General features: G+C 35.3%; 1 protein-coding gene across 2 annotated transcripts in view; it reads right to left on the bottom strand.

The window, feature by feature from the left end:
- Nucleotides 1-26,604, bottom strand: part of GPATCH2 (G-patch domain containing 2) — a 137,354-nt gene that overhangs the window by 16,501 nt on the left and 94,249 nt on the right. For both annotated transcript variants that reach the window (XM_085054786.1, XM_085054785.1), the window contains exons 6-8: nt 18,432-18,496; nt 15,687-15,726; nt 13,161-13,231 (exon numbers count right to left, since the gene is read on the bottom strand). In XM_085054786.1, coding sequence (XP_084910912.1) covers nt 13,161-13,231; nt 15,687-15,726; nt 18,432-18,496 — 176 coding nt within the window. The remainder of the gene's footprint in view (nt 1-13,160; nt 13,232-15,686; nt 15,727-18,431; nt 18,497-26,604) is intronic.

The raw sequence follows: 26,604 nt of genomic DNA, 5'->3' as shown, positions 1-26,604 counted from the left end.
TGGAATACCATCTTAAAGGACAATTACAGTTATTATTTATCTTAAAGTAATGTACAACACCTGCAGAATTGAATATATGTAGATGACTTTTTTTTTTAAGAACTAGAACAGAAGGGGAAAAAATGCAATAATTTCTTATGAGCACCATTTTAATATGTCTGTATAAATGTTACTGAGAACTGTGTTTCTTACCACATAAGCATAGTGAATTTTGATAAAATTACAAGCTGAAAATTGCATCTGACAATCTACTGCAGTGTAGTAACACTGTCACTCATGGGATCTGGTTTCAGTGTGGATATATGACTTAGCCTTTACTGCATTTATAAACTTTTTAAAGCTGGGCTGCTTCTAAATGAATAACAAATGGTCATACACTGTTGAGAGACCTCAGATCTGCTCAATAATGTAAAAGAGTGACAACAATGCCTTGATGAATAAGATGACAATGTACAATCCTCTGCATATTTCTTCTACAAAGTTACAGTAGATTAACAAGTACCACAGTGCTTGCATTTAAATAATAAAATAGTCCACGAAACTTACGTTTCAAAAAGAAATGCACTCTAGCTTCACCTAGTGAACCCTTATTTCAACACTTTTTTCCCTTTGTTTTAAGACATATTTTCCTTGCAATTCCAAGATGAAATTCTATCCAATTTTAACATCCAGAAACTCAACACAGTTAAATAAGTAAACTAACAGGATGATAATTTTCGTTCTGAATTTAGAAAGAAATCAAGAAGTGTAACCCTTTCATAACTGATTGTATGATAAAGAAAATGAAAATTTAAATACAATATGGTGAAACAATTATCAGAGAAAAGATATCTGAGATGTTAGATCACCAATAGATCACTATTTAACATTGGCATCAAACATGCAGAATACGCAGTGTGACAAATTTTATGTTCTACAGCATGAAACCCTTGTTTTCTGATTGAAAAAGGGAGAAAGTCTCCAGGAATACAAGTAGGATGAAAGATAAAAATTAATAAAGTCAGGCAATTGAACCTGAAGACCTGAGCCACAGCAGTAACAGTGAGTAGCGTTTGAGTTATTTTACCAGAATTGATTATCTGTTACACTACATTGAGATATCTAGATTATTGATCTGTAAGATTATGGTACTGGGGTCTCCCCACTTTTCCTCCAGGCACATGGAATGGAGTTGCAACAAATAACACTAAGTAAGGACTACTTTGTTATTGTTGTCACCCTTCATGTAGAACACAGCAGTTACTTTTTAATTTAAAATCAATGAACGTCTGAAAGGCAGCCTTGTTCCTTCAGCATAAATGAATCATTCGCCTTTGCCGATCACAACAACCCCATCGCCAGCCAAGGTGAGAGTGGGTATTTCTTTGTTGTCGTCAAAAATTCCCTGCACCACAAATAAATAACAATACGCTGGAGCACCAATTAAGCTTTGTCAAACCCAGTTTTATGGCCACTACCATCAAATGTTCAGCTAACCTGCGATTGTGAAGCAGCATTTGCCTTCACCAGGGCTTAACATTCGATATGCTCTGCCAGCGTAGATCACAGCAAAACAAAAAGCTCTTATTTATTTATTTATTTAGAGAGGATCAGACAAGAACTATTACTGCTCTGGAACTGGCAGGTTAGACAAAAAGAAGCAGAGTTGTGAAGCTGCACAGTACATTTTGAAATGTCTGTAATGGGGGTATTATAAAGTAGGGAGAACTCTGACCCTCAATCAGGCTAAGTTCAGCATTATGTTTCTTAGCATTAAATCAGAAGAGCGTGGATTACAGAAAGGAAGAAAGCAATTTGCCTGACTTCTCTCTACTTACCCCCAACTTGCTTCCAGCTATCATTTATAAATAGTGCTCTGGAGGGAAGCTAGGCATTTTATTAGGGAAAAAATAAAACTTGTTAAGACCACCTTGCCTGAAAACCTGGCTTTTGACGTGCTGGTGACAGGGACTGGAGCAAGCAGTGTCAAATGGAATAATTTTTAAGGAAAGACAACAGGAACTTGTCGCCTCATTGTATGCATTTACAAATAGAGGCTTTTCAGAGTATTAGGCCTAGTTAAAGCTGCCCTCTGGATAAAAAGTGTTCCCAAGCAGCCTCAGACAAGCTAGGGAGACAAACAGATGTGACTATGGTCCCTGGCGTTTGGCAAGAACACTCACTGTCAATAAGAAAAATATGAGCATGGACAGGGCATCAGCTGCACCACGGCCGAGCAGGCCTGCAAGTGTCACAGCAGCGGCAAAGTTGTGGCAGAGGGAAATAAGAGGGCTGCAAAAGCCAGGCTGGTGTGAACTTACACTAGCATGCCAAGAATTTTTTGTTGTTGTTGCTGTTGTTGTTGTGTCATGCCTCAACGTATTTAACAAAACACTGGAAAAGCCGCTGTCAATTTTTATTCATTTTTCATCTTGCACACAGCGTTTAGATTCTCCTTTCTACATGGTAAATAAGAGCTGCAAAAATGAAGACAGTCTTGGGAGGCAGCAGTAACAAAAACAAAAAAGCAATTGAAATAAGTAAACCCCACAAAGTTTAGTTATTAAATCCCATAAATAAGCCCCACAGATCTGATACAGCAAACACTTTTATAGAAGTGCAAAGCAATTCACAAGCATCTATGCATTTTTGTGAAACATTCCCTCTGGTGGAAATTTCACTATTTTCTCGTTAAATAGTTGCAGTCTCTTTATAATTTCTTTTTCTCAAGGTAATTGCCCTTACTATGGTAACATGTCTAGAATTGTCTCTTTACGCTCCCCAAACATTTATATTTGTGCCTAAACAACACAATCTCTTTTTCTATAATTTTCATAGCTTCAAATATTTTTGATGAGTGCCTTTTCAGCAGTTACACACATTCATGTCTTCAGGACAATTGTAACAGGCCATGTCAGATTTTTATCTACCCTAACCTCTGCAGTCCATGGACCATGTGGTTACATTCTCCAAATAAACGTCTTATTATTGGGGAAAACTACAGCTGAGCTGCCTTAAATACAATCCACCTTCTGAGCAACTGAGGACCCAATGGGGTTCTTCACTCTTGCACTGGTAGTTATCACACTTACCACCACCAGAGTTAGAAGTTCACTAGTCACTGAGAAGAACAACACAATAAAATGGCTGTAAGACAGTAGATACTCCTGAACATGTGTTCTAGCTTTCTGGTTTATTACTTGCCTCTACACTCACTATCATCCCAGGTGTAAAAAAAACAAAACAAAATTTACTAATGAAGGCAGGGGTAGAAGAGCGTTTTTTGTTTCACAGTATTTATCAAATTTCTATACATTAACTTGGAAAATCTGATGCAGCATATTATTATGATGTAATAATGTTTTCAAGAAGACTGATTTCTATTCTGTAATTAGATGAATTGGTAATGATCAATATTTGCCTATCCATAATATTGAAATTAACATCTCTCACCTGAGGAAGAAACACACAGTAAACAGTGACACCCTGTTCTGCCACAGTATCAGTGCATTCCTGCAGATGGCTGTAGAACTCTGTAAGTTTATCACCACTGAATGCTTCAGCTAATGGAGAGGCTTGATGAAAGTTTTAAAGTTAACTTCTTTCACAAGAGATCACAATAAGGCAAAAGTTAGCTGGTCTGTATTTTATAAGGGACTTGAAAGAATTATTTTGAAGGGGAAATGTAACTGAAACTGTCAGTTCTCAGTCTTAAAATATTGATAAAAATAGATATTCATATGGACATGGTTGTAGAGAGAATGCAGTAGGGACAATTCACTGTAAGCTTGAAATTACTGGACAGTTTCTTATAAACTGATGGAAATGGAGCTGGGAGACTGAAGCAATGCTCACAGCAGCAGTGAAAGATGGCAAACCCAGAACTCAATTGTGGAACAGAGAAACGAGCCAATAAAATGATTAAAAAACAGAATGTGTGGAACAGCTCAACTTTATAAAAATCGAAGAATACTCTGAGCAAACCTCCCATTATTTAAGTACCCTTTACAGAAAAATATCACACAAATGACTGTCCGTGCACAGAATGGACTGGTAGTACAGCCTATCTTGTTTTTACATGGCTTAAAATGCAGACAGTGCTATGTGTGGTGGCCAGTGGAACACATCCATTAGCACTGCTGAAATGAGGGAGTTTGGTGGAACTTTAACTCTTACTGTAAATTCCCACAAGTGACAGGCAATGGCTTCAAGAGCATTGGAGTCCATGGAACAGTTTATGATAAGTTTAGAGGTAAACACCATTAATTCCCTATTATAGATGTCTTTCTACACATCTCATAACACTAATAGCTAATTAAATAAGACAAACATAAAATTTTACATCTCCATTTGACTGAGTCTCCAGAAGTACAGATTAAATTAAAAGGTATCACTCCAAATACATGTACTAAGCAACTGGGGCTGTAAATTTAGGAAGACTATTCTATATTATCTAGGTGTAACAATTTTTGCCTCTGGCATGTATATCAATATAACCACAGAAAAGATACACGATGATTTCATAATATTACACTGAAATATGCAAGGCAAATTTATTTCTGAGGGAAAATATATGAAAAACTATGGCTAAGGAATTTTATAAGGAAAGATATGCTCTTTCCTTTGTGTCACACAGCTTGCCAAAGCATGAATGCAGCCCCTGGTGTCTACTTGAACTCCCAGGGAAGGGTAGCACGTGCAGTAAAGCATCTGCCCCATGGACAATTAGAGAGGGACAGTTCCTTGCCCATTCCAAAGAAGGCACCTGCCTTTTTTTGCTCTCTTGCTTTCTTCTTGTCACTTTTCTCAGACAACATTCAGGTGAAATCAGTTCCATGCTTGATTCCTCCCCATCCTTTACAAACAGTAAAGCTTTTCTTCAAACTTTTCTAAAGAATGACATCAGCTATATAATAGATTGCTTCACCTACAACTGCAAGTGTGAAAACCATTACATTAACCAGAAGAGCTATGCATTTTATTTCGCTTTTATTACTTCTTAAACACATGTGATAAACCCAGGCAACTCTATCAAACTCCTTTCATACAATGCCAATCTGTTCACAACATAACTTCAAGCATAAGGGTGATGTATCTGTACTATTGAAGGTCCTAGTGCAATCCTATTATGACTAGAATACAATCTTTCCCTGGCCCATCAGATTACCCCATCATTTATTAAATACTATACCATAACACATTCCTTTCTGTTATCTTTTGCAGTACTTTTGTCATTCAGACACTGTTGTCCAAAATTTATCTGAGCTCTACAAATCGACACATTAAACTCCACACTGGCGTAATTTTAGTGCACATGATGGAAAATAAAAACCTGCATCACTACATATGTCTTAACACACAAACTCAAGTAACTTCTGCACTTTATTTGTGAAGAGACCCTAAAAGAATAGTTCTGTAGTAGAGGCCTACTGCCCTCAGAAAGGATAATGCATTGTTTTTTCTTGGTTCTAATTAGTAATTTAAGCATATGTTCAGCATTTAACTCTAAATGTTTGCCTTTTCCCCAAGCTCTAAGACAGCTGTCCAAGATGTGAATGCCAGAAAACATTTAAATATCAACATCTGTTGAATTATGTTAATTTAGTGTAATATAATTGGGCATGAGTTGGAATTGATCAAAAGTATATGAATTACACAAAGGCAAATCCAAACCAATATCTTGGTGTACAAACAAGTCACCAAGGAACACTTGGGAGTAAACCCAAAAAATACACTTCTGTCAAAAATTAAATAGCAAAAACTTTCATTTTTCTTTAACAAATGACATGATTTCACATTTTCAATATAGGAAATAAAATATTTATCCTCTTTCAGAGTATAAATTTCATATTCATTCTGAATATTTGTAAGTATTTTTGATGGCAAATTCCATTATTGTTTTGTGTCAACCAATATATGACAAAAATAATGCTTATATTCATGCAATGGTGAAATGTAGTATGAAAATAGGTTGCAGTAATAGATTATCATCCTGTTATAGGACAATATGGTTTCACAAATTCTAAAGCATATATTGTTTGGTTTCTTCTTCATCTTGCAACAACATTATTGATATTTGAGAGATACGGGCCATGATCCAGCTCGGAAGTGATTTAGAAAATTTCTTTCTGACTTGAGCAGCAAACATGGCTTTGAACAGATACTTTAATGGAAGGACTGGATAGTGTACTCAGCTACACTATTTCTTCCAGATATTTCTGGATACGTATTTGTTTACCAAGTATGATATTCACTAAATAAACCCAGTATGGGACAAATGTATTTTGTCAAAAAGATTTTGAAAGCACGTTTTAAAGTTCTGGATTACACTCATATAGAGTTAGTTTAAATTATTGCAAACATTAAGGGTTGTGTCCAAAATACTTTAAAGCAGGTAAGGAACAAGAAGCAACACTAAAAATCCAAGTATGTAATACAGTAGCTCAAGAATGGAAAACAAAACATGAAAATTTCATGTAATTTGAAAGAAACTATCCAAATTTTCTTCCAAACTCTGTCACTACACAAAACCACAGCCTGAATAGAAGTCAGTGTGCCTGTGCCTCAGAATTTTAGTGAACATACACCAGGGGATACTGATTTACACATATGAGATTCAGGGATCCTTTCAAGATTAGTAGGAACGTGATGTAAAAATTGTACTAACAACTTACTGTGCAATAAAACCAGAAAGAGGGAAATCCACCGTTCCTTCAAGCATGGCTATCATCTTCACAATACCCAGCTTTCACGTGCCTTTGTGGTGAAACACATAGAGACAAAACCGAACTTTTCATGGTGGGGGAGATGATGGGACAAATGAGTGGTGGAAAACCAGAGTGCAAAACAACCTCCTTGATTGCAGAGCTGCTTAACCACAGGTTAACCAGTTTGTGGGATGACAGTGTAAATCCCTCCTGAGCTCCTCCTCAGACCTTACACAGCAAGAAGGGTCTTCAGACCTCTGGAGCCCAAATTAACTTTATCCTTATGCCATTAGTGTTTTAACAGGTAAGATGAGACAAGCAAAGCGTGAGCTGTGGAGCACCAACTTGTGCAAAAAGAGAGCGAGAGAGAGAATCTAACGCAGCTGAATGTGAGAAATAAGCACACCATGTGCTAAAATTTAGTTACTTCAAAGTGAGGAATTTGCTATCAGTTCATTCAGGGGAAAAACTCGATCCAGATAGTACATCAGGAGGATCCAGAAGTACATAATTTTCAAAGTTTATCTGACTTTTTTATTATACATGTTTTTAATATCAGGAAAAATTAACTTCCTGTGAGCTAACATACCCTTGTGTACCTAGAATTCAATCTTAAATGACAAATTTTCATTTAGTAGCTTGTTTATGTACCTTATTATAAAATCTATTAGATTTTAGTGCAGGAACAACAACATTTAACTTGTGATTTTGTACCTAATTTTGCATTAAATATGCAAAAGAAATTGCTCAGATGGAATTCATGGAAAATATTATTTTCAAAAGACAGCATGCTTCAAAATTTCTGCTATTTTTGCAAAAGTTCTCGTTACAGAAGCTGAGTTAAAAGGCAACACTTTAAAGACATTAGGTGACTAATGCACATTTATTCAATAGATACTTTAAATCTACCCATGAATCACTACTGAGGCTCAAAGATTTCCATAAAATTAAAGCATCACACTGGCTACATTTTGAAATAACAATTTAACTGCCATCACCCTGTCCTCCTCTCCCCAGTGAAAATCTTTTCAGCACCTTAAAAATAAGGCCACAGTACAGAAAACTCAATCAGGAATTGCCCTCTCCCGAAACGGCACCATCTTTTATCCTTTCCAGAGAAGAAAAATACCAAACTGATGGAATAATGTTGTCCCTAAGGGTGACAGCAAGGGAGGGAAGCAATGTGTCCTCAAACATTCACATAATTTAATCTGGAACTGCAAATATTATTAAGCAGCAATCATAACAGCACAGTTACTGCTTCATGGCACTCCAAAGAGGAGATAAAACTGCTTAGTTGTTAATTTCTAATGATGTAAACACATTTGGATTTTAATGTTGTATCTGAATCTCCAGCATTATTAGCTCTGGGGTTACAAGACATTAACTTACTACCTTTAATAATTTTACACTTGAATTAAAAGGCATGTTTAAATAATACTTTATTTTAAAGTATTTTTGTTGAGAATATGTGTTCATGTGATGGCAGAAGCAAATCACCTCATAAAACAGCTATGCATTCCTTTGCTTTTCTGCAGTGTAAGTATGTGCACATGTTCGTGTATAATTTTCAAAAACTGGCTGAATTTACCTCCTCTGGTATTGTAATTTCATTCCGCAAAAGCCACATTAAACAATTACAGTTCTTGTAATTAACCAGTAGTCTAATGTACAGTTTTCTTATCCCAACCCATTAACAGCTGCTCAAAAAATGTAGTAATTAATGGTTTCATTTATTTTTGGCAAACCTGCACCTCGACAAATAGTTTTGTATCTGTTGCAAATTAGGACTCTTTCCCAAACAACAGATGACACGATGGGAAAGAAGGAGCAGGCAGAATCCTTGCACATCTTTGTCTCTTTATAAGATCAAATAAAGAGCAGCTGTAATGTTATTTGTCACATCTGTACAAAAAAGTACCATGTTCCATATCATCAGATGAAAATGAACAAGTGCTGCACAAATGTACAAATAGGGTTTATCCTCTCAAACTGGGAAAGACAGGAAGTTGTAATTTTAACCAAAGCAATGACACACTTTTGAAAAGTCCTCCTCAGGGCTGGCGACATTTTTACTCCTATAAGCTTTCTTTAAATACAAATTCAGAGAACACAGTTACAAGAAGTGAAAATACGTGAGAGTCATCCTCTTGCATCAGCACAAGGCACAAATTTAAACTGGACTGAGAACATCTATGGAAAGGAGGGAAAGTGAGAGTTGCAAAAAAGATGGGGAATTTAAGTCTGTGCTGTTCACCGTGGCAGGAAAAGACTGCCAAGATGTCCTGCCAGCTCAGGTGATCACTGCAGGACTGGCACAGAATCCTCCCGTCACATTCCTGTAAAGGCCAAGTAGGGAGCTCCTGCTGATTTTGAAAAAAATATCAAGGTACTACCTCTACCTCAAGCTATGGTTTACTCTACAGCCACAAGAACTGGCAAACCAGTTCATGCTAAACTGCTGCTACATTGATTAAATTGTTAACAAAGCCTCAGTTAGGTAGCTTAAACCGGACATATATAATTGTAGTCCACCTTGAAACCACTTTCATGGGTATGACTTAGCCTTGTTTCAAGCCAGGAATGAACTGCCCAGGAATTAAACGTAGATTTCTTCCCCCCTCTTTAGAGGTCTCTAGGGGAACGCTGGCACGTGGAAAACCAACACAGAATTATCAAGATTCAACCAAAAGAAATTGGTAAGTAGTAAAAATTTGGGTGCTATTTTCTTTTTAACTTCTCAGTTCAGGCATGTATTAAATTATAGTTACAATACAGTAAGAAAAAAATAAATATGTAGATGAAATAACTCATGATATTTAATAAAAGCACACTACAAAAGAAATATGACACAAGACCTCTATGTAAAGGCAATAATTACACAAGTGTACATTATGCAGAGCGCACTGTTTTCCCAACCTGAAATTCTCTTACTTCCAGATTAGAGCATAAATTACCTAGTTACGGCACTGACTGTATGACCAAAGGCAAAATATTCTGGTGATTCGGTCAAATGAGGATAAAAGTACTTCCCCTCTTCATAAGGGAATTGTGAGGATAAGCACATTATGTATTAAAGACATGCAGACAGTTGTGTGATGGAAGTCCCCCACACAGTTAACAATGCAATCACACATTCAAAATCATGTTACAGCAGTTCAGTAAAATATCCTTCAACACTGTTCCCATTGCTGATCAAAGGAATTTCTTAGCCATAGGGAATCTCCTTTAGGTAAAACAATTTTTTGTAAAATTTTAAGAAAAGTGACTTAAGAAAACGTACTTTACCTGATGAGGGGGGCAGGCAAAGAGCACATGATCAGCTATGGCAGTGCAGCTGCCAAGCAGCAACTTGTTAACTCCCTGTAACTCAATCATGTGCAATTGTTTGCCCACTGCCTCGGGCTACAGACAGACATTTGGTCTGCTAACAACTGCGCCAGATGAAGACATTACTATCCCAAGCTATTTGTTATCACACATCTGCTGGAGATTATCATCTCCACAGCTCTGCTGGAGGAAGAAATCATGTGAGCACGCCTTAATATGGTTTGTACAAAACCAGCCAATTTAATTTAAATAGGTGAATTGAGCTAACCAGGCTGATTTTGCCCAAAGCATATTAAAAAATTCAGACAAAAAAAAATCTTCTTTACTGGAAAAAGAATACTAGGTGAAAAAAAGCAGCTGGAAGAATTATCTATCACCTTTAAGCAGTGTAGCTGATTTGGGGAGGAGACTGTTCTCATCCTAATGCAGAGAGATAATGTAAACAGAGAACTTTTTCAAGGCTCTATAAGAGAAAAAAATGCAGCTTCTAAAGAGATATTTTTTAGTTCTGTTAATAACTTAAATAATGAATGGGAAAGCTACATATTTGTAGATTAAATCTGATCTGTAAAGGTAGAATAAATAGATAGATATATTGAACTGTATCAGTGTAATATTCAAGTTCTATTGACTGATCTATTCACGTTCTGAGTTCTGTGGCGCAGGACTGTCCCCCTCCTTAACACCTGGCCCATAAGTAGCCATATCAATAGTTCTTTACAATCTGATTATCTTGCCACTAGCAAAAGTTCATGTTAGTTTGTAAAGGATTACATAATTATCATTAATTTTGACAGAAGAAGCCTAAGACATTAAACCCAACACAGAAACGCTCATCCCAGACAGCATGATTCCACCACAATGAGACAGCTGCAGACCATGGCCATGCTTAGAGCTCCACACCTTTCTGATGTATTTACAGAGTAAATTATTCCACAAGTCACTGATCTAATGTAATAAGGGTATTTACATATTGTCTACATGCTGAGACAAGAACTGTGTTCAGTCATCCAAAAGGGGTAAGAAAAGTCAAGGCAAGCATAGAAAAATGTGTGTGTGTACACATCTCAATACACACATGAAAAACAGAAAAATAGTCTTCCTGAACAGGAAAGAAACAAGAAATGCAGTTATCTGAAAATTATTAAAAAAAAAAAAGATCCAGAGAAATTCAGTCTTGGAATAAAAACAGATTAGACTGTATTCTGGATAAGTACAATAATTTTATAGAATGTCCAAAACTTGTCCACTGCTGCTATTCTCTTACTGCATTTGGCAACAAAGAGTAAGACAATATGAGTTCACAGCCACTACTTTTTGTAAGCCTCTTTTTAAGGGTTGAATTAGCTTGAAGTGTCCATACATATTTAATATATATTTTGTAAACAAGACTTTGATATTCCAGGACAGCAGATGGCCTATTAAATATGATTTTTGTAGTAGTTTGAAAATTTTCTTTAAAGTCACTTTAAGTTTCTATGGTAGACAGGGATAATGGTGGTTTTCTGAAAGAGTGCAAATAACTATTTTGAAATAACCTGAGTAATTTGGATTAATCTGGACTGTAGCTTTATGTACATTTTAATACATTGAAATAATAATTTACATAGGCTCTATTTTAACAATACACATATTTTTTTGAAAATGGTAAACTTCAATCTTGGATTTGCCACCTATTACTTCTACATAAATGTGCCACATATTTACTGGGATAAGAGTCTATTAAGGTACTGTTGACTGGACATGAAGAGACATCGAAGATCATGTATTTAATGCCATTTTACAAATCTCTATTCTAACTGCTTGTGCAGGTAACAATCAGTCCCCACGAGCTTCACTGGTCAGGATAACAAACACGTAAGTTATGATTCTGAATTCCTCAAACTCTGTTTTACTTTGCAACAGCATAAAAAAGATCCTAAAATACTCTGAATATTATCTGTTTCTTACTGCTCACTTTATAGCCCACTTTATACTCTCAGTTTCGTGCAAGCAGTCTGATAGTAAGGGTGCATTTAGGGTGAATGAATATTCTTATCTGAAGTTAATTCATTCTAAAATTTGGAGTGAAAATATCATTTAACAAGTACACTTGCCAGAAAATCTATGCAAAAATTTTCATAATTTTAATATAAAAGGTTTGCTAGACAAAGATAATCAAAATTTCTATAGATGAATGACTGACACTTCTGTATCCTATGTTTGAGAGCATGTAACCAGAATTTGTATACAATGAAATACATTAACATTTAATATGCCTATTTTAAAAAAAAAATTGTCTCCCTTTCCAGGTAATCAGCAAAGCAACTACTTTAAAATAATAAAAATTTGGTCTGGGTGACCACAGATATACTAAAAGTCAACTGACTGAAAGAAAACTGTCTCAAGTGGTACCATAGAACTACATGAAGATATAAATTTATTACAACTTTTTGAAAAAAGTAATTTGATAGCATATTGTCAACTTTACAGAACAACATAAAAATTGTGTAAGGTGTTGTGCATAGCAAGGTAAGTGTTTCTGTAGTTTCTCATTTGAAAAGATTCTAGAATTAAAATATTTATTTGATAGAATAGCTTCAGCAGGTGACTTGTACATAAAAAAAATCCATTAGAAACAGACTGTTACATCAGTGACTATAAGTTGAGTGTTGAATTTTTTGTCTTTTGAGGGGAAGGAAAGAAGATGGAGAATAGAATTAGATTTGTTTTTATTAAGTCTTCACAATGAAATGTTTATTGTCAAAATATAAGAACAATTTAAGTGTTATAGTATTTGAGTTATCTTCTTGATTTCAGATATGCATAATATAATTTCATATGCTTTCAGCACTTAACTTACATGCCAGAAGCACAAACCTTACTTTGGCATCCATTTAATTCTGATGTTCTTAAGAGATCAAGTTTGGTAAGTGCAGTTGCCAAACATATAGTCAACAAAAAGGTCTAATACAAGGCAAAGGTGTAATATAAGGCAAAGATTATGCTATACAAAAGAAATTCTTGAAAGTAAGTCACAAAAAACCCCAAAAGACCTCGGAAAACACCCCAAAAGAATAGTCTCATTTTTTATATTAAGATTTGAGAGTTGAGAAATCAACAAATTCATAAACTGTACTAATGGCATCTGCCACATTACCTTACCTGCTGGCTGTTTTTACAGAGCTGTTCTTCTTGTGACCTCTCTCCGAGCGGTTGTCTCGCAAGAGTTGAAGCTATTAAAAAAACCCACATGTTCAGAAGAGTCTCACAAACAATGCCTTTATTGGCTTTTTAGGATTTTTATCCCAACCATGCAGTTATTTCCTGTCTTGAGTAATCTGTCAATAGCTTTCACCCATGACTTTGAAATGGACATTAATAGAATTTTACAATAGTAGCTAATATGTAAATATTTATCCACCAATTTAAAATGCCTAAACAGTTGAAAATGTAAGAATGAAAGCATTTCCAAATCATATTAGAAAGCCATGCAAGACACAATTTCACAATAACCTGTAAAATTTTATAATTTTCACAATTTCAATTTAAATTTTCGATGCCATATAATTAGAAGCGTTGGAGGACACTTAATTTACAAAAAAACTATTCAGGTTAGCACTTGTACTTAAGCAGTTATGAAACAGTTATAAACTCTTCTGAGCCTCAGGAGCTTTATTAATTTGCAAGCTGCAGAATCAACAAAAACACAGTATTGAAGTTTCCTGTAATAGTGAGTAAGTAGGAATAGCAAAGGATTTGCTTAACTGAAATGGTGACTCAGCTTCTGAAACAAGTTGTGATTTATTTAATTTTTAGGCAAATAAAGTAAGACTTTTCATTCAGACCACCTCCAACATTCAAAAGTCTATTTTCAGCATTATGATGTTTGTCAGATGAGTCAAGATGCGCTAACAGTAAAACACAACTATCAAAATGTTACACTTAAGAAATTAAAACTGGACAGTATAAAACCCTTACAAATGTTACTTGAAACTTCTCATCTATTGAAGAAAAAATAGAATGAAAGACTGTTTAGAAATAAAGTAGAGGTAAAGGGACCTAATATTCACAGCAAAGACACTTAAAAATCATGTGGAAATTAGGAAATTATCAACTCTAAGACTTGGGCAACCACACCTTCATGTTGTAGATGAGCATGGACTCCAAAAAATGCCACCAGTCCGAAAAATTAAACAATTTTTCCCCAACTCTTTAGAGCTTCCCTCTTTGTATAAGGAATCCTTCTTGTCATTTCAACTATCTAGTTCTCAGATGCAGTAAAATAGTTTACTATATAAATAAATCTAGTGAGAATTTTATTCATTGTCAAAATTACATGACACCATCACTCTCTTTTCTTCTTCTGTCTTAAAAGCTCAAACCCATTATGCACCAGTAACATCTATAATTCATGACATTAGCTTTACTTCACAATTCCTTTGTAATCTGTAAGTTACAAATTCAGTTAACTTCAGATAAGCTCTGAAAACAGAGCTCTTAAGGAAGATGAAAAAACCCACGTAAAATATAAAACTAACTCAAATCCACTATTATCTGAGAAAAATTGATTGATTCATTCTATACCAACTAAGTAGACATTTCTCACCCTTTATGCTGAAGCATAGTTCTGGCATGTATGACGTACATTAATGTATTTCTTAAAGTGGAAATTTCCTTATTTTTCAGCTTAGAATCTTTTAAAGAAGTCAACAGTACAACTTCAATTAACTACCCTCTTATGTGAGACAATCAATATTTTAAAAATCCAATTTTAAAAAAATTGCTCAAAGTCATAGTAACCTAGTGAGTTTTTAGATGTTTCTTACACTAGGAAATTTATTTCAAAATAATGAGTTAAATGTGAATTATATGAACCTGTCTATTTAGAGGTTAAGTGTCAGCTTTTTGTAACATGCTGGAATCTCACAGCTAAAATGACTATGTTTTATCCACTCTGGCTGTTTTGGGTAAGCAATATCACTTGCTCTGGAGTTCAAAAGAAAGGGGAGGGAACAGGAAAGATTTAAACTATGACTTACTGGAGCTGTAAGTGTTTATGATGGCTTATCCTAAAATGACCTTTCCAAAGACTCTAGATTTTATTTCCTTTCTGAAGTTTCAAACCTATTTACATTTGCAAAAGTACCAGCAAACTGGCACAGATCTAATGAAATCAACTGTTATTTCAATTATTTCCAACTTCAAAAAATGGAATGTTTGTGTTAAATTTCAATGCATTAATGATATATTCAGCTACTTTTACTGAATAGTTGAAGTTAACTATACATCTATGGAATTGAAGATCTTCCTAGAGAAGCCTCCCCCCTTGTGTTACTGGTTCCGTATTTCTTGATTACAGGGATGAAATGTTTTGCTTTCCAGCATTTTGAGAAATGTAACATTTGGAGATATAACAATTGTCAAAATCTTTTAAAAAAATCAGTATTTTCATTTAAATGTTAAAACCTCAAGAATACTGAGGTGAAGTTAAGTGACTAATTAAAGATTTTTAATTAAGAGAATTTTGGAAATGCACTTCCATTAATATGTCTGCTTACAAGAAGATATGAAATTATACCTGCTTTGTTTACAATTTCTTAAAATATGAGCCCACTACCTGTGGAGTAGAGGTAGTTAAAGTTCTTTATACAGCTGAAGTAAACTGTTCTTGATCAAAGCAGTTCTTACCTGGCTATGTTCCTTCCTAGCCCCAGGGCTAAACCAGTGACTGTGGGAGAAAAAGAAAAGAGAGGTTTAACAATATAACTAACAAAGCACATGCTGTCATATGACCAGTCTGTGCGTGCTTTTGGGTATTTTATTGCCTGCCAGGAAAATACAGCCTTTGGCTATGCTTTATTTTAATGGGGTATTTTTATTGAACTCTCTCAAGTTTGCAACAGTTCTGAAAGAATGCATCACAGATTTCACTTCTGAGTAGCTGCTGGCTTTATAGGTAATTATATTTTGTCAAACAAGTTAAAATAATACATAAATGATGGTATTTTAATATAGTACAATGCACATGCTATAAATTAACAGTAATTCCATATTTAGTACTGAAGTGGTACTTATTAATGATTATAGCTGAAAAGACTTTAAAGCACTTTGAACTACCTGATAGTTGTTAATGTATTATTTCACAAACTGAGGTCTGAGTTTGAATCTAAAGTGAAATGTCAAGTCTGAAAATCCAGTGGCTTCATATCTTCATACAACTGCAAAATTGTGACTATTGGCAGCCTTATTTCATAGAGATGGAAATTTGGAGTAAGATTTTGACATGCAGGGATGCCACAATGTGCCTCTTCCCTCAACAGCAGCAAAGCATAACAATACTGGTTCACATACACACTGTGATCACACAGAACTGAATTACCATCTGAATGGAGTTTTAGCAACCATTATACAAACCTGCACACTTCCAAATAGAAAGGAGAAGGAAAAAAAAAAAGCCTGCAACAAGGGGGATCTCAAGTTAAATGTAGTATCTACATATTATTTGTGTAAGCAAGCAATAGGTTTTGGTCAAAGGATAAAATAATTTCATCCATCACAATATTGCACAAAAAATACGTGCAAAATATTGCACACTATCTGCTATTATGCTTGCATGTTCCTCTAGAAATGTAAACAAAGATTACAAACTTAACCTAGCCATTTTTTTTCTGGAAGTTACACTTAATACAATTTAGTCCCTTTCTTTTCCCCCAAGCAGCCATATGATGACACTTGAATTTTTACTTTAATTAGTATACTGAAAAGATTCAGATTCTATGGAATTTTCTGGCTGAAATCCCTTTATTAAGTCACAAATCTGAAAGTTTTGTGGTTTTTTTGTCACTCAGCTTTTCTAAGTTTGATAATGAGCAGCCAACCCTCTCATTCTTGCATAAAAGATCAGCTGTCATCAAAACCTCCATACCCCTTTTTCTACTTTTAAGGTGATTAAGGAAAAGAAGTTGGAAATTAAAAAGGAACAACAGCAATAAAGTTAAAAGTATGCCTTGAGATAAGGTAGACATCTTTATATTTTGGACATGAAACATTCAACTGCATTCTAGCTGAAAATCTGGTGAAAACAGGGAAATTTCACATATGCACAACTTTGAAGATGGCAGTGGATGAAAAGTAAAAACATCACATTTGCAAATGAGTCAACAAATAAGGTCACAAATGTCCAGGGGCTGATGAAGATCACAAATACAATGGGTTAAACTCTACCTAGATGAGTGTCTTGTCTCTGACCAGTGTCAACAGCTGCTCGAGGAGGAGCAGGAATCGGGGGTACCTTCCACATAAACTCTTGTGGATTGTGACAAACTGGTTGATTACAGACTAAATGATCAATAAAACATATTTCTAGTGAAAAGGTATATGAAAGTAATTTGAATGCGTCTCATATTTAGCTATTAAAAACCCTTCATAAAGAATAGGACCTTTTTTAATGAGAAAATAATACTCATATCACATTGATTTTTACCATTTTGTCCATTCCCTTAATAACAGTATTACTTGTTTGCTTGTTTCTTTTAACAAAATAAACAAAAATAAACCCCCTAAAATCACAATTGAATTACTTAATGGTAGAAATAACGTATGAAATCACAACCTCTTGAATTTACACACACATTATCAAGTTATGAGATGAAACAGGTGGATTAGCAGTGTAAAATGGTACTGAGGAGCTGATATTTGTAGTATCTTCTGGCAAGTTTTCTTTTAAACTGTGGGTGATGTATTAAGCAGCAGTTAGAACACATAAATTTATCTCCAAATATACAGTTTCCTCATCATGTATGTCTGTTTTAGAGTTTGGATTTGAAAAATAAAGGAAAATTTAATCTTCTAAGTATTCAAAAGATGTAACCAATGAACAATGCTGTTCGCTTATGTCAGCTGAAGAGAATAAGAGTTTACAGTAATGACACACTAGACTAACTAAACAAAGTGAATTACATTCCCTATTTACATGTGTTTAAACAATGAATTCAATGTAATTTTGTGAAAATTATGATACCCTTCTTCCTCACATGATACATCACGTGAAAGACTTGAAGATGTGATGCTTATGTATTTGCATCCATTCAAGCTTGGCATTTCTAAATTTCTCTTTGGAGAAAAATAAAAGAGGTATTTTCAAACAACCCAGTTTTGGTGTCCAGCCTTAAACAAGTTTGCATTTCAGGAAAGGATTAACTTAGCAAATTAATAAAAACATATTTACAAAGCACTGATTTTCACGTTTCCTTAAGAAACATAAAATGAAATAAAGAGGATTGTTAAGTACTCTTATTAAATAAAGACTGTCACATAACTGAGCTGAGGCTCTCATCACATGTTTGTGCAGTTGTAAAATGTGGCCTTGGGATGGAGGTACCATTGTAAAGCAAACCATTACAAAAAATTGTAACTCCCATTGTTGATACTCACTCATGGTGAAGAGAATCCTGGGACAAGTGAACTGTTTTCCTGCTACCGCCTGGTCCTGGAGTTATCTAATGGAAACATGAAGGAAAAAAGAAGTCTTTGAATTATGGGGCAGCATATGCATTAAATGATTGCTTATTAAGAAAATACATCACAAATATTGAATACAAAAGAGAGACTGTATACTAGTTTCAATAAATGCAATTAGCAGTATCTGCAATTTTTAAGTAAAGTCTGAGTGCAGAAAATATATATGCAAGATTCAGCAAAATCTCTTCTGAACAATTCTGACTGGATGTCAGACATATAGATATTTACAAATGTAAAAGGCATAAGTTATTTGCCCGCATAGCCCATGAAATACCTTATTTTCAAAAAAAGTATGTTAGATGTTTTGAAAATCATAGTCAATATGCTGTCCTTATTTGTGGCTCATACAGCAATAAATTTATTTTTAAAAATCCCCTCACAGCACGAAGCTTTTGAAATTCAAGTTGACATGCAATAGAAGGCAAAGGTAAAATAATTTTTATCACATTTTATTGTAGTCCTTATCTAGTACTTTATATATACTGAAACCTAAAATATGTGATAGCCTCAATTGAAGAATCATCTTCAGAATGCATGAGAGCAGACTTTTGTGCATGTGCACACTTTTGCAGATAAGACATTCTGATATTGCTGAAGAATGGATTCAAACAGCTTTATTTTTATTTTTGCAAAATGTTTAATTCATCTGCATGTGTAGATAGGTAAAAGCAGAAGAATAAGAGACCCCTCCTGATACACATGCTGAAGGAACTAGAGCAGAAGGCAAACTATTCCTGATGGAAAGAATGAAGGAACAAATTTTCAGTTCCTTGGAGATAATTTCATAATCAGGAGATAACCAGAGGTGAAATGAAGTCACATGTTCTGCCAGGTTTGACAGGAGACCACAAAACCTCAATGATAATACATTTATATGGCTCAGGCTTGCCAAAGGTACATAAGCAGTAGATTCATGGATAAAAGCAGCCTGCTCATTATTAGAAGAACAATGAGCTCAACTTTCAAAGTAAAACATCCCTATTAATCTGCTGCTGTCCTAGAGAAAAGGCAGGGCAGTCAGAGCTCCAAGTCTGGAAAACTTTCAAAGAATGCTCACTGAATAATTCGAGAGCTCTACGTGGTTCAAGTATTTGACCAAACTCTGCTTCTTTGACCTGAAGAATGATGTCACTCTGGGCTGAACTGAGAAACAATAAAGTGCTGTCACTTTTGTGGCTGATGGGGATTAAGAAGAATTGGTAATATTTTACCTCTGAAAAATCTATGCAAACATACAAATCACTAGTAGAGGAAATCCTGGCAGCTACATGGGAGAACAGCACCTACAGCTTTATTCCCATTTGGAATTTACTGTTTTACTAGACTGATCAAGGCCTTATACAGCCACATGATGATAATAAAACACTGACCAAATGTTTCAATGTCATAGTTAATCTAATGAAAAAAGTGAGAAATGGCCATTCACAAAGACAGATCTGGAAATATAAGCCAGTATTTTAATATGTAATTTCCAAATTTTAAGATTAATAACTAAACTGTTACTTTAACACTACAGGTAAGCATGCAGCTCAGCTCTTGAGAGTTATATCCTGCATTAATCTCAAAATGAGGTTTTCATGCTATTCCAGTGGGTATCCCTGGAATATAGTAATCCATTTTCTACACTGTGGCTATAAGAAAAGCCGACTGTGCCTATGTCATGCTTTGTTAGAGGTTCATGATCACATTATCTCATGGTGGACCTGACACTTTTATTCAGTTTACAGTATGTTCTGTGTACAGGCAACTTATTTCCTTTGCCAGGGCTGCTGACAACCTTTTCCACACTATATTAATCTTGTTTACAGACTTTATCTTGGTACAAATATCAGAAAACTGAACTTTTTATCTCAGGGAGAAAATAAACAACATGTTGACAGAAGCAAAAGCTATTTTCTGGACTAAAATTGGTTGTTTACCTGCAGCCATACTTATGGAAACAAGTTTAAGTTTCCAGCTTACTCAAAATACATAATCTGAAATTTAATAAGCATGGAAATTTCAAGAAAATTCAGTTGATAAATTGCCAGTTTTAAAATACTATAGAAACCACAGAAGTATGTTTTTCCACCAATTTATATGAGAATATGAACTTGATTGGAATACAGCTACAACTGATCACAAAGTACAGTGTTCAGGTTTCTCCTGCCCATCCCAGATGGCTACAGCTACCACACAGCCACAGAGTATTTATAAAACTAAACTCATAATGTACACACAACGCAGACCGTTGCATAAAACTCACTGCTGATTATTGTTAGATTCCCAATATGTTCACACTAATTAATTCCTGTTTGCAAAACTTACCCAGGGTGTGAAAAGCTAAACCAAAACCCACTGCCCACCTTCATCTGCTACCTCAATGTTACAAAAATCTCCAAAGATCTGCTGAACGTCCGCAGAAGTAAACGCCAATGGCTCCAAAGTGACAGCAGGTTGAAGATACTAAAATCAAAACAAATACCCTCTCAACTGTTCAGATTCTGCATTCATTAAAAAACCCAAAAACCTGTTATCTATCTCTTCATCTGGTAGATGATAATTTCTCATAAAATAAATAGAGTGATTTTTTTTTCAAATCTTTTGATGGATAAACTTGTGTGAAAAAAAATCACTGCACACTTAAAAGTGTGCACACACATGAATAAAATTCTGACTTCTAAAGTTGCTTTCTATGAGACATTAGAACACCTAGGAAATTCCCACTAATATCATTCAAGCTTTTCATTAGCTTTTAAACTACTTAACAGACTATTTAATAGCCTGTGTTTTTAGAAGTCACACTACCCCATAACCAAACATAATCATACCCATACTGAAACTTAGGTAATTTAACTAATATAAAAGTGAAAGTATTTACAACTGTTTTTTCTAATTAAGACTAGCAGCTTAAAAAAAAATAAAATTACTAGATGTATCAAATCACTATGAATGATGTCCTGGGGAATGAGGAACAATATTGGCCTTCAATAAGTACAAAATAGACACCACGTGTCTTCACACAGACCAACTGTGCTGTGTGTCTACTGTGACTTAGTTGCATAAAGCCACAATGTAAGCAGGACTGTAAATGGAAACTAGGGAAATTTTTGAGCCTCCTTGCTTTTCATCTTCCTCCTGGGAAAAGTCTCTCCAGGAAGAAATACTGCAACTTACAGTTAATGCAACTGTTTTAATATTAATAAAGTTTAGGGTCATCTTTGGAACTCTTAATTTCATCTGGCTACAGGTCCTTCCATCACTGCTTGAATGAGATGACAAAACGGCGGCTGCATCCTGTTCACAGAATCCCTGAGACATAGGTACTCCAACTCAGAGACAAATTTTTTCTGATTTGCAAAGGTTGCTTTGCCTGAGAAATTATCACCTAAACTGATGGACACAGAAAAATCAAGAAGTATTCAACACTAAAGGGTTTTCCCTCAGGGTACACAACATCATACACTGCTGCCCAACCTCACATAATGGTAGAACCATTAAGGATGGAAAAGACAAGTCCAACCTTCAACTGAGTATCACCATTCCCCCTAAGCCATATCACAGTGACATGTCTACTCATTCTTTGAAAACCTCCCGGAATGGCAACTCTACCATTTTCCTGGGCAGCCTGTTCCAATGCTTAACCAGTCACAGTGAAAAAATTTTGCCTAATATCCAAAATGATCCTCCCCTGCAAGATACTACACATGACATACTTCAAATGTAATTTAAGGAAAAATGGTGGGATTAAACAGAAAAAGGACAAGAAAGAGTATTTCACTCTTCAAAAATAATATCAAGCACCTTAACTGTTACTTTAAAATGTTAATAATAAAGAATAGAGTATTTCAAGTGGAGGGAACCTACAGTGATCTTGACCAACTGCCTGACCAATTCAAGGCTGACCAATTTAGAGTGTGTTGTTAAGGGCATTGTCCAAAACCACCGACAGGCTTGGGGCATTAGCCCTCTCTCTTGGAGGCCTGCTTTAGTGTTTGATCATTCCCCTGGTAAAGAAATGCTTTCTGATGTCCAGTCTGAACTTCCCCTGCACAGTTTTGAACCATTCCCACGTCATATCACTGTGTTCTAGGGATAAGAGATCAGCACATCCCTCTCCACCTCCTCTCCTCCTGAAGCTGTAAGACATTATCGAGGTCACCCCTCAGTCTCCTTTCCTCCACACCAGACAAGCCTGGAGTCCTCAGCCACAACTCCCAGGACATGCCTCCCAGTGCTGTCAGCAGCCTTGCTCTCTCCTCTGGACACATTCAAGGACTTTTGCATCCTTCTTAAGCTGTGGGGTGCAGAACTGCACACAGCACTCGACAGGAGCCTGCGCCAGTGCTGGATCCTGGGAGATCATCACCTCCTTGGAGCAGCTGCTCCTGCCACAGAGGGACAGGGAGCAGAGTCAGCTCAGTCACAGGCTGCTAGAGCACTGCCACTTACTTGATACGAACAGGGTACGGGCTGTCCAAGGCTGCAGTCTGTACAGAACATTATTTCAAGAAAAAGAATCAATTTACTGGATCCATTTATGCATCTTCTAATTAAATATGATAGTGCTGTTGTAATGGACATGTGTTGTAGTTTAAAGAAAAGGTACTATCGTGCCAACAAAAACCCACAGCACATTAATGCAAAAAAAATATGCTGCATTATCACTTAACAATTCTGCTTACTTCTCATTTGAAGTATATTTTAATGTTCAGTTACTGAATAGCCCATGGAAAATCATTAATTATTTTTCAAGACACTTATGATACAAAGCTCCCAAGTACGGATGTGTTCAAGACTCCATATTTTCTTAATATTTAAAATAATACAAACTACCTTAATATGTGCATACTCATCCATACTTCTCCCTTATTTTTTCCCAGGTTATCACACAATCAAGTGAGCAGGTACATTCCCCATTTACAATATATGTTTATAAACATAATTTAGGAAACATATTTTTGGAAAAACACAGACTATGTCCTACTCATAATTGTTCCTCAGGTATATTTTCCATTACTGAAAGAAATAACTTCCTGACAGATAAGGTAATTTTTAAACACTGAATGAGATATTTTTGCGTTTTGAATTATATTTTATGCCAAGCACTCCTTAGCACGTGTAATGAAAAGACACTACTGAGCTCATTTTTACAGGATGTTATTTCCTTGCTATGATTTGGTGGAATTGGCAGTGCTGGGTTTACGACTGGACTCAATCCTACAGGTCCTTTCTAATCTAAATGAGTCTATGATGTGCTTAAAAAAGCCACATAAATAATTATGGAATTATTAGACTTGAATGCTTAGCTTAGTCATCACAGTGTGTCACATTCATAGCCTGCAAAACCAGTAAAATTTCAGAAAAATTTTTCTGGACACTATTTACACAAATAAGCTAGCTGTTTTCCCAAATGAAATAATAGGTTCCTTTTTGTAGTGTATAAATTAACTGCTACGATCAACTACAGCTTAAAAAGTTCCATAGCAAATCCAATTTTCTCAGGCAGGATTTTCTGCAAATAAGTTGTTTTCCAAAATAAAATGCAATTAAAATAAAATCTTGGAGAAGAGGATTTTGCAGAAATTACAGCATGACAATGTCAATTTCATAATTCACAGAACTGCAACTGTCAATTTATAGGAAATTAAATCAAACTTTATCCGGGGGAAAAACAGAGAAAAATCTATTCTCCACATTTTATTGCACTGATTAATAGCAATACCTTATTATTTTCAGCACTTATTAAGTATTACTCGTTTTACATCCCTTCTTCACTAGGAACCTTGGAAAGTACATGCACTTAACAAAGTTCTGCATTTAAAATACATCTTAAAAAATATAGATGCACATTTGACTTGGAGCAATACAGAAAAGTAAGAGAACAAAAATAGCTTTCACAGTATACATTACTGGAATATTGCCATAACCCTTGCTTGACATTACCATTACATTTTTATTCCCTCTGAAAGCACACTATTGCTGAAGGGCCAAAACTGACCATTCCAGAGAAGCATCTCTTTAATGTACAGATTACCTTTAAGTGATGCTCAGTCAAACTCTACAAAGTCTCCATGAAGATATGGCTCCCTGGCAGAATAGTTCTAAAGCAGTTTCTTGCTACTCCAGTCATATTTCTTTAAAATTAACCTCTTAATAACAGAGTCTTGCAAGAATCAACGGATCATTGCCATTCTGCTTGCAAAATACATGCAAGTGAAAGGGAAAGAATAAAAAACTGTAAGAAAAACAGGGCAAAAGACATGGACTTTAATCCTAAAGCAAACAGGCACCTCCCTGTACATGTTTTACTGTTTTCTCCTAATGTATTAAAGAAAAAGAGAGAAAATAAGAATCAGTAAGTTTCTTGGCGTGACAGAATATGTTCCAGCTCTCCAATCTCTCCAGTGATTTCACACACTGTTAAGAGTTTTCTCTACATTTCTCTTCACACAACTGATCAAACTGCTTCTATCTCTTGATATACAGCTTTCAATTGAATGATTAGCAGATGGAAAAGGAATATCATGATATCAGAGACAAAAAACAAGAAAACTCTACCATTGAATCTAGCTACTCCAGAGAAAAATGGAAAATTTCAATCCCATGTGTCAAAGCAAAGAAGGGAATTTCTTTGTAAACTTTCGCTGTTTCACAGTTTTTCTCTGTTACTTTTAAGATAAAACCTGAATTTGAAGTTATAAATATAAATTTAAAACAAAAAAGTACTTTTTGAAAAGAGACTTTTTGAAAAGAGTAACATTAACAGAAAATGTCACACACCATGTTTTGTCCCAAATCTTTGTCAGAGGGACCAGCTTTCACATACTATAGTATAGGCAGAGTAAGTTTAATGATGTATTATAATGATATATATTAGTGCATTCCTGCTGTCTTTAGATATGTAATGCAGTAACACTGGAGGAGCTATTAGAGGAAATAATACTGATATATAATCTAACAAAAAAAAATTGGTCTAAGGAGAAAGCATCAGGTAAACTGAAAATCCTAAGTCTCCCATCTGCAAGGAAGTCACTAGGGAAGTTTCTTCTGAGATTCCTAAAATTTAATAGTACTATGTGGCACTACTGCTCCAAAACCAGCTTACAACTGCAAAGATATAAAGCAGAAATTCTTAGTTTCTATATTTAAACTAAGTCAACTCTTTGTTAAAAGGCAAATGCAAGATTCTCCTCACTGCAAAACCACACTAGACAGCACCACTACTTCAATATTTTATATTAGGAGAGGGGAAATCTTCAGGGCAGCAGTGAAACAAAACAATGGCCCAAAGTTTGCTACTTCAGTACTCTGTAAAAAACTAGTATTTAACAAATTTTCTTTTAATCAAACCAGATTTACCTTATTTGGGAAACAGTGCTACTAATTAAATGCTGCAATAATATGCTGCATAAATAAATAAATAAATCAATAAATAAAAAATGACATTTTAGCTGTCTTTTTAAATACAGAACTTATTCTTAGGTGAAATCTTCACTAAATCAACAGGATTTTGATTTCAGTAGTGCTGAGACTGTAGCCTTATTAGTTGAAAATAATCTAAAATGCTGAAATAATGTTTTAACTTGTAAAATTATCATCATCAATAAGTGAAGTTACCCACAGTAATACAGGCAGGAGGAAGGAGCAGAGCACTGATTAGGCTACTAGCCTTGACCTGGGAGATGCTGGTTCCATTTGGGAAAAATGGGAAAAACATATAAACAAGACCCTATTTTCCTTTTCTGCAAGCAATTTTTAACAGTATTTCCTTACTTTGTAAAGTAATATAATATAATGACAGTAAAGACTGTAGCAGCAACAAAGGATGCCATCAGAGCATTTGCTTTGAGTCTGCCTGAAGTACGGAAGGTGATTTTTATTCCTGCTGCCACAGGACTTATTACAGGAAACAGACAAACATCAATACTAAATGCATTTCCATATCTGAGCAGAATGACTCCTGGCAGAGCCCTTTGCAGCTCCAAGTTGTAGGATGCCAGTCCATGGCATCCTGAGCTGGCTCGGCGTGGATTCAAAGCCCAAGCACACGACAAAGCCCCAGTTTCAAGTCGCTGCCCAGCTTCACAGCAAGCTGTGAGTGGCC

Source organism: Lichenostomus cassidix, chromosome 3 (genome assembly GCF_008360975.1).
Source record: "Lichenostomus cassidix isolate B80296 chromosome 3, HeHo_3.0, whole genome shotgun sequence".
Lineage (NCBI taxonomy): Eukaryota > Metazoa > Chordata > Aves > Passeriformes > Meliphagidae > Lichenostomus > Lichenostomus cassidix.
This window is presented reverse-complemented; position numbering and strand designations above follow the sequence as displayed.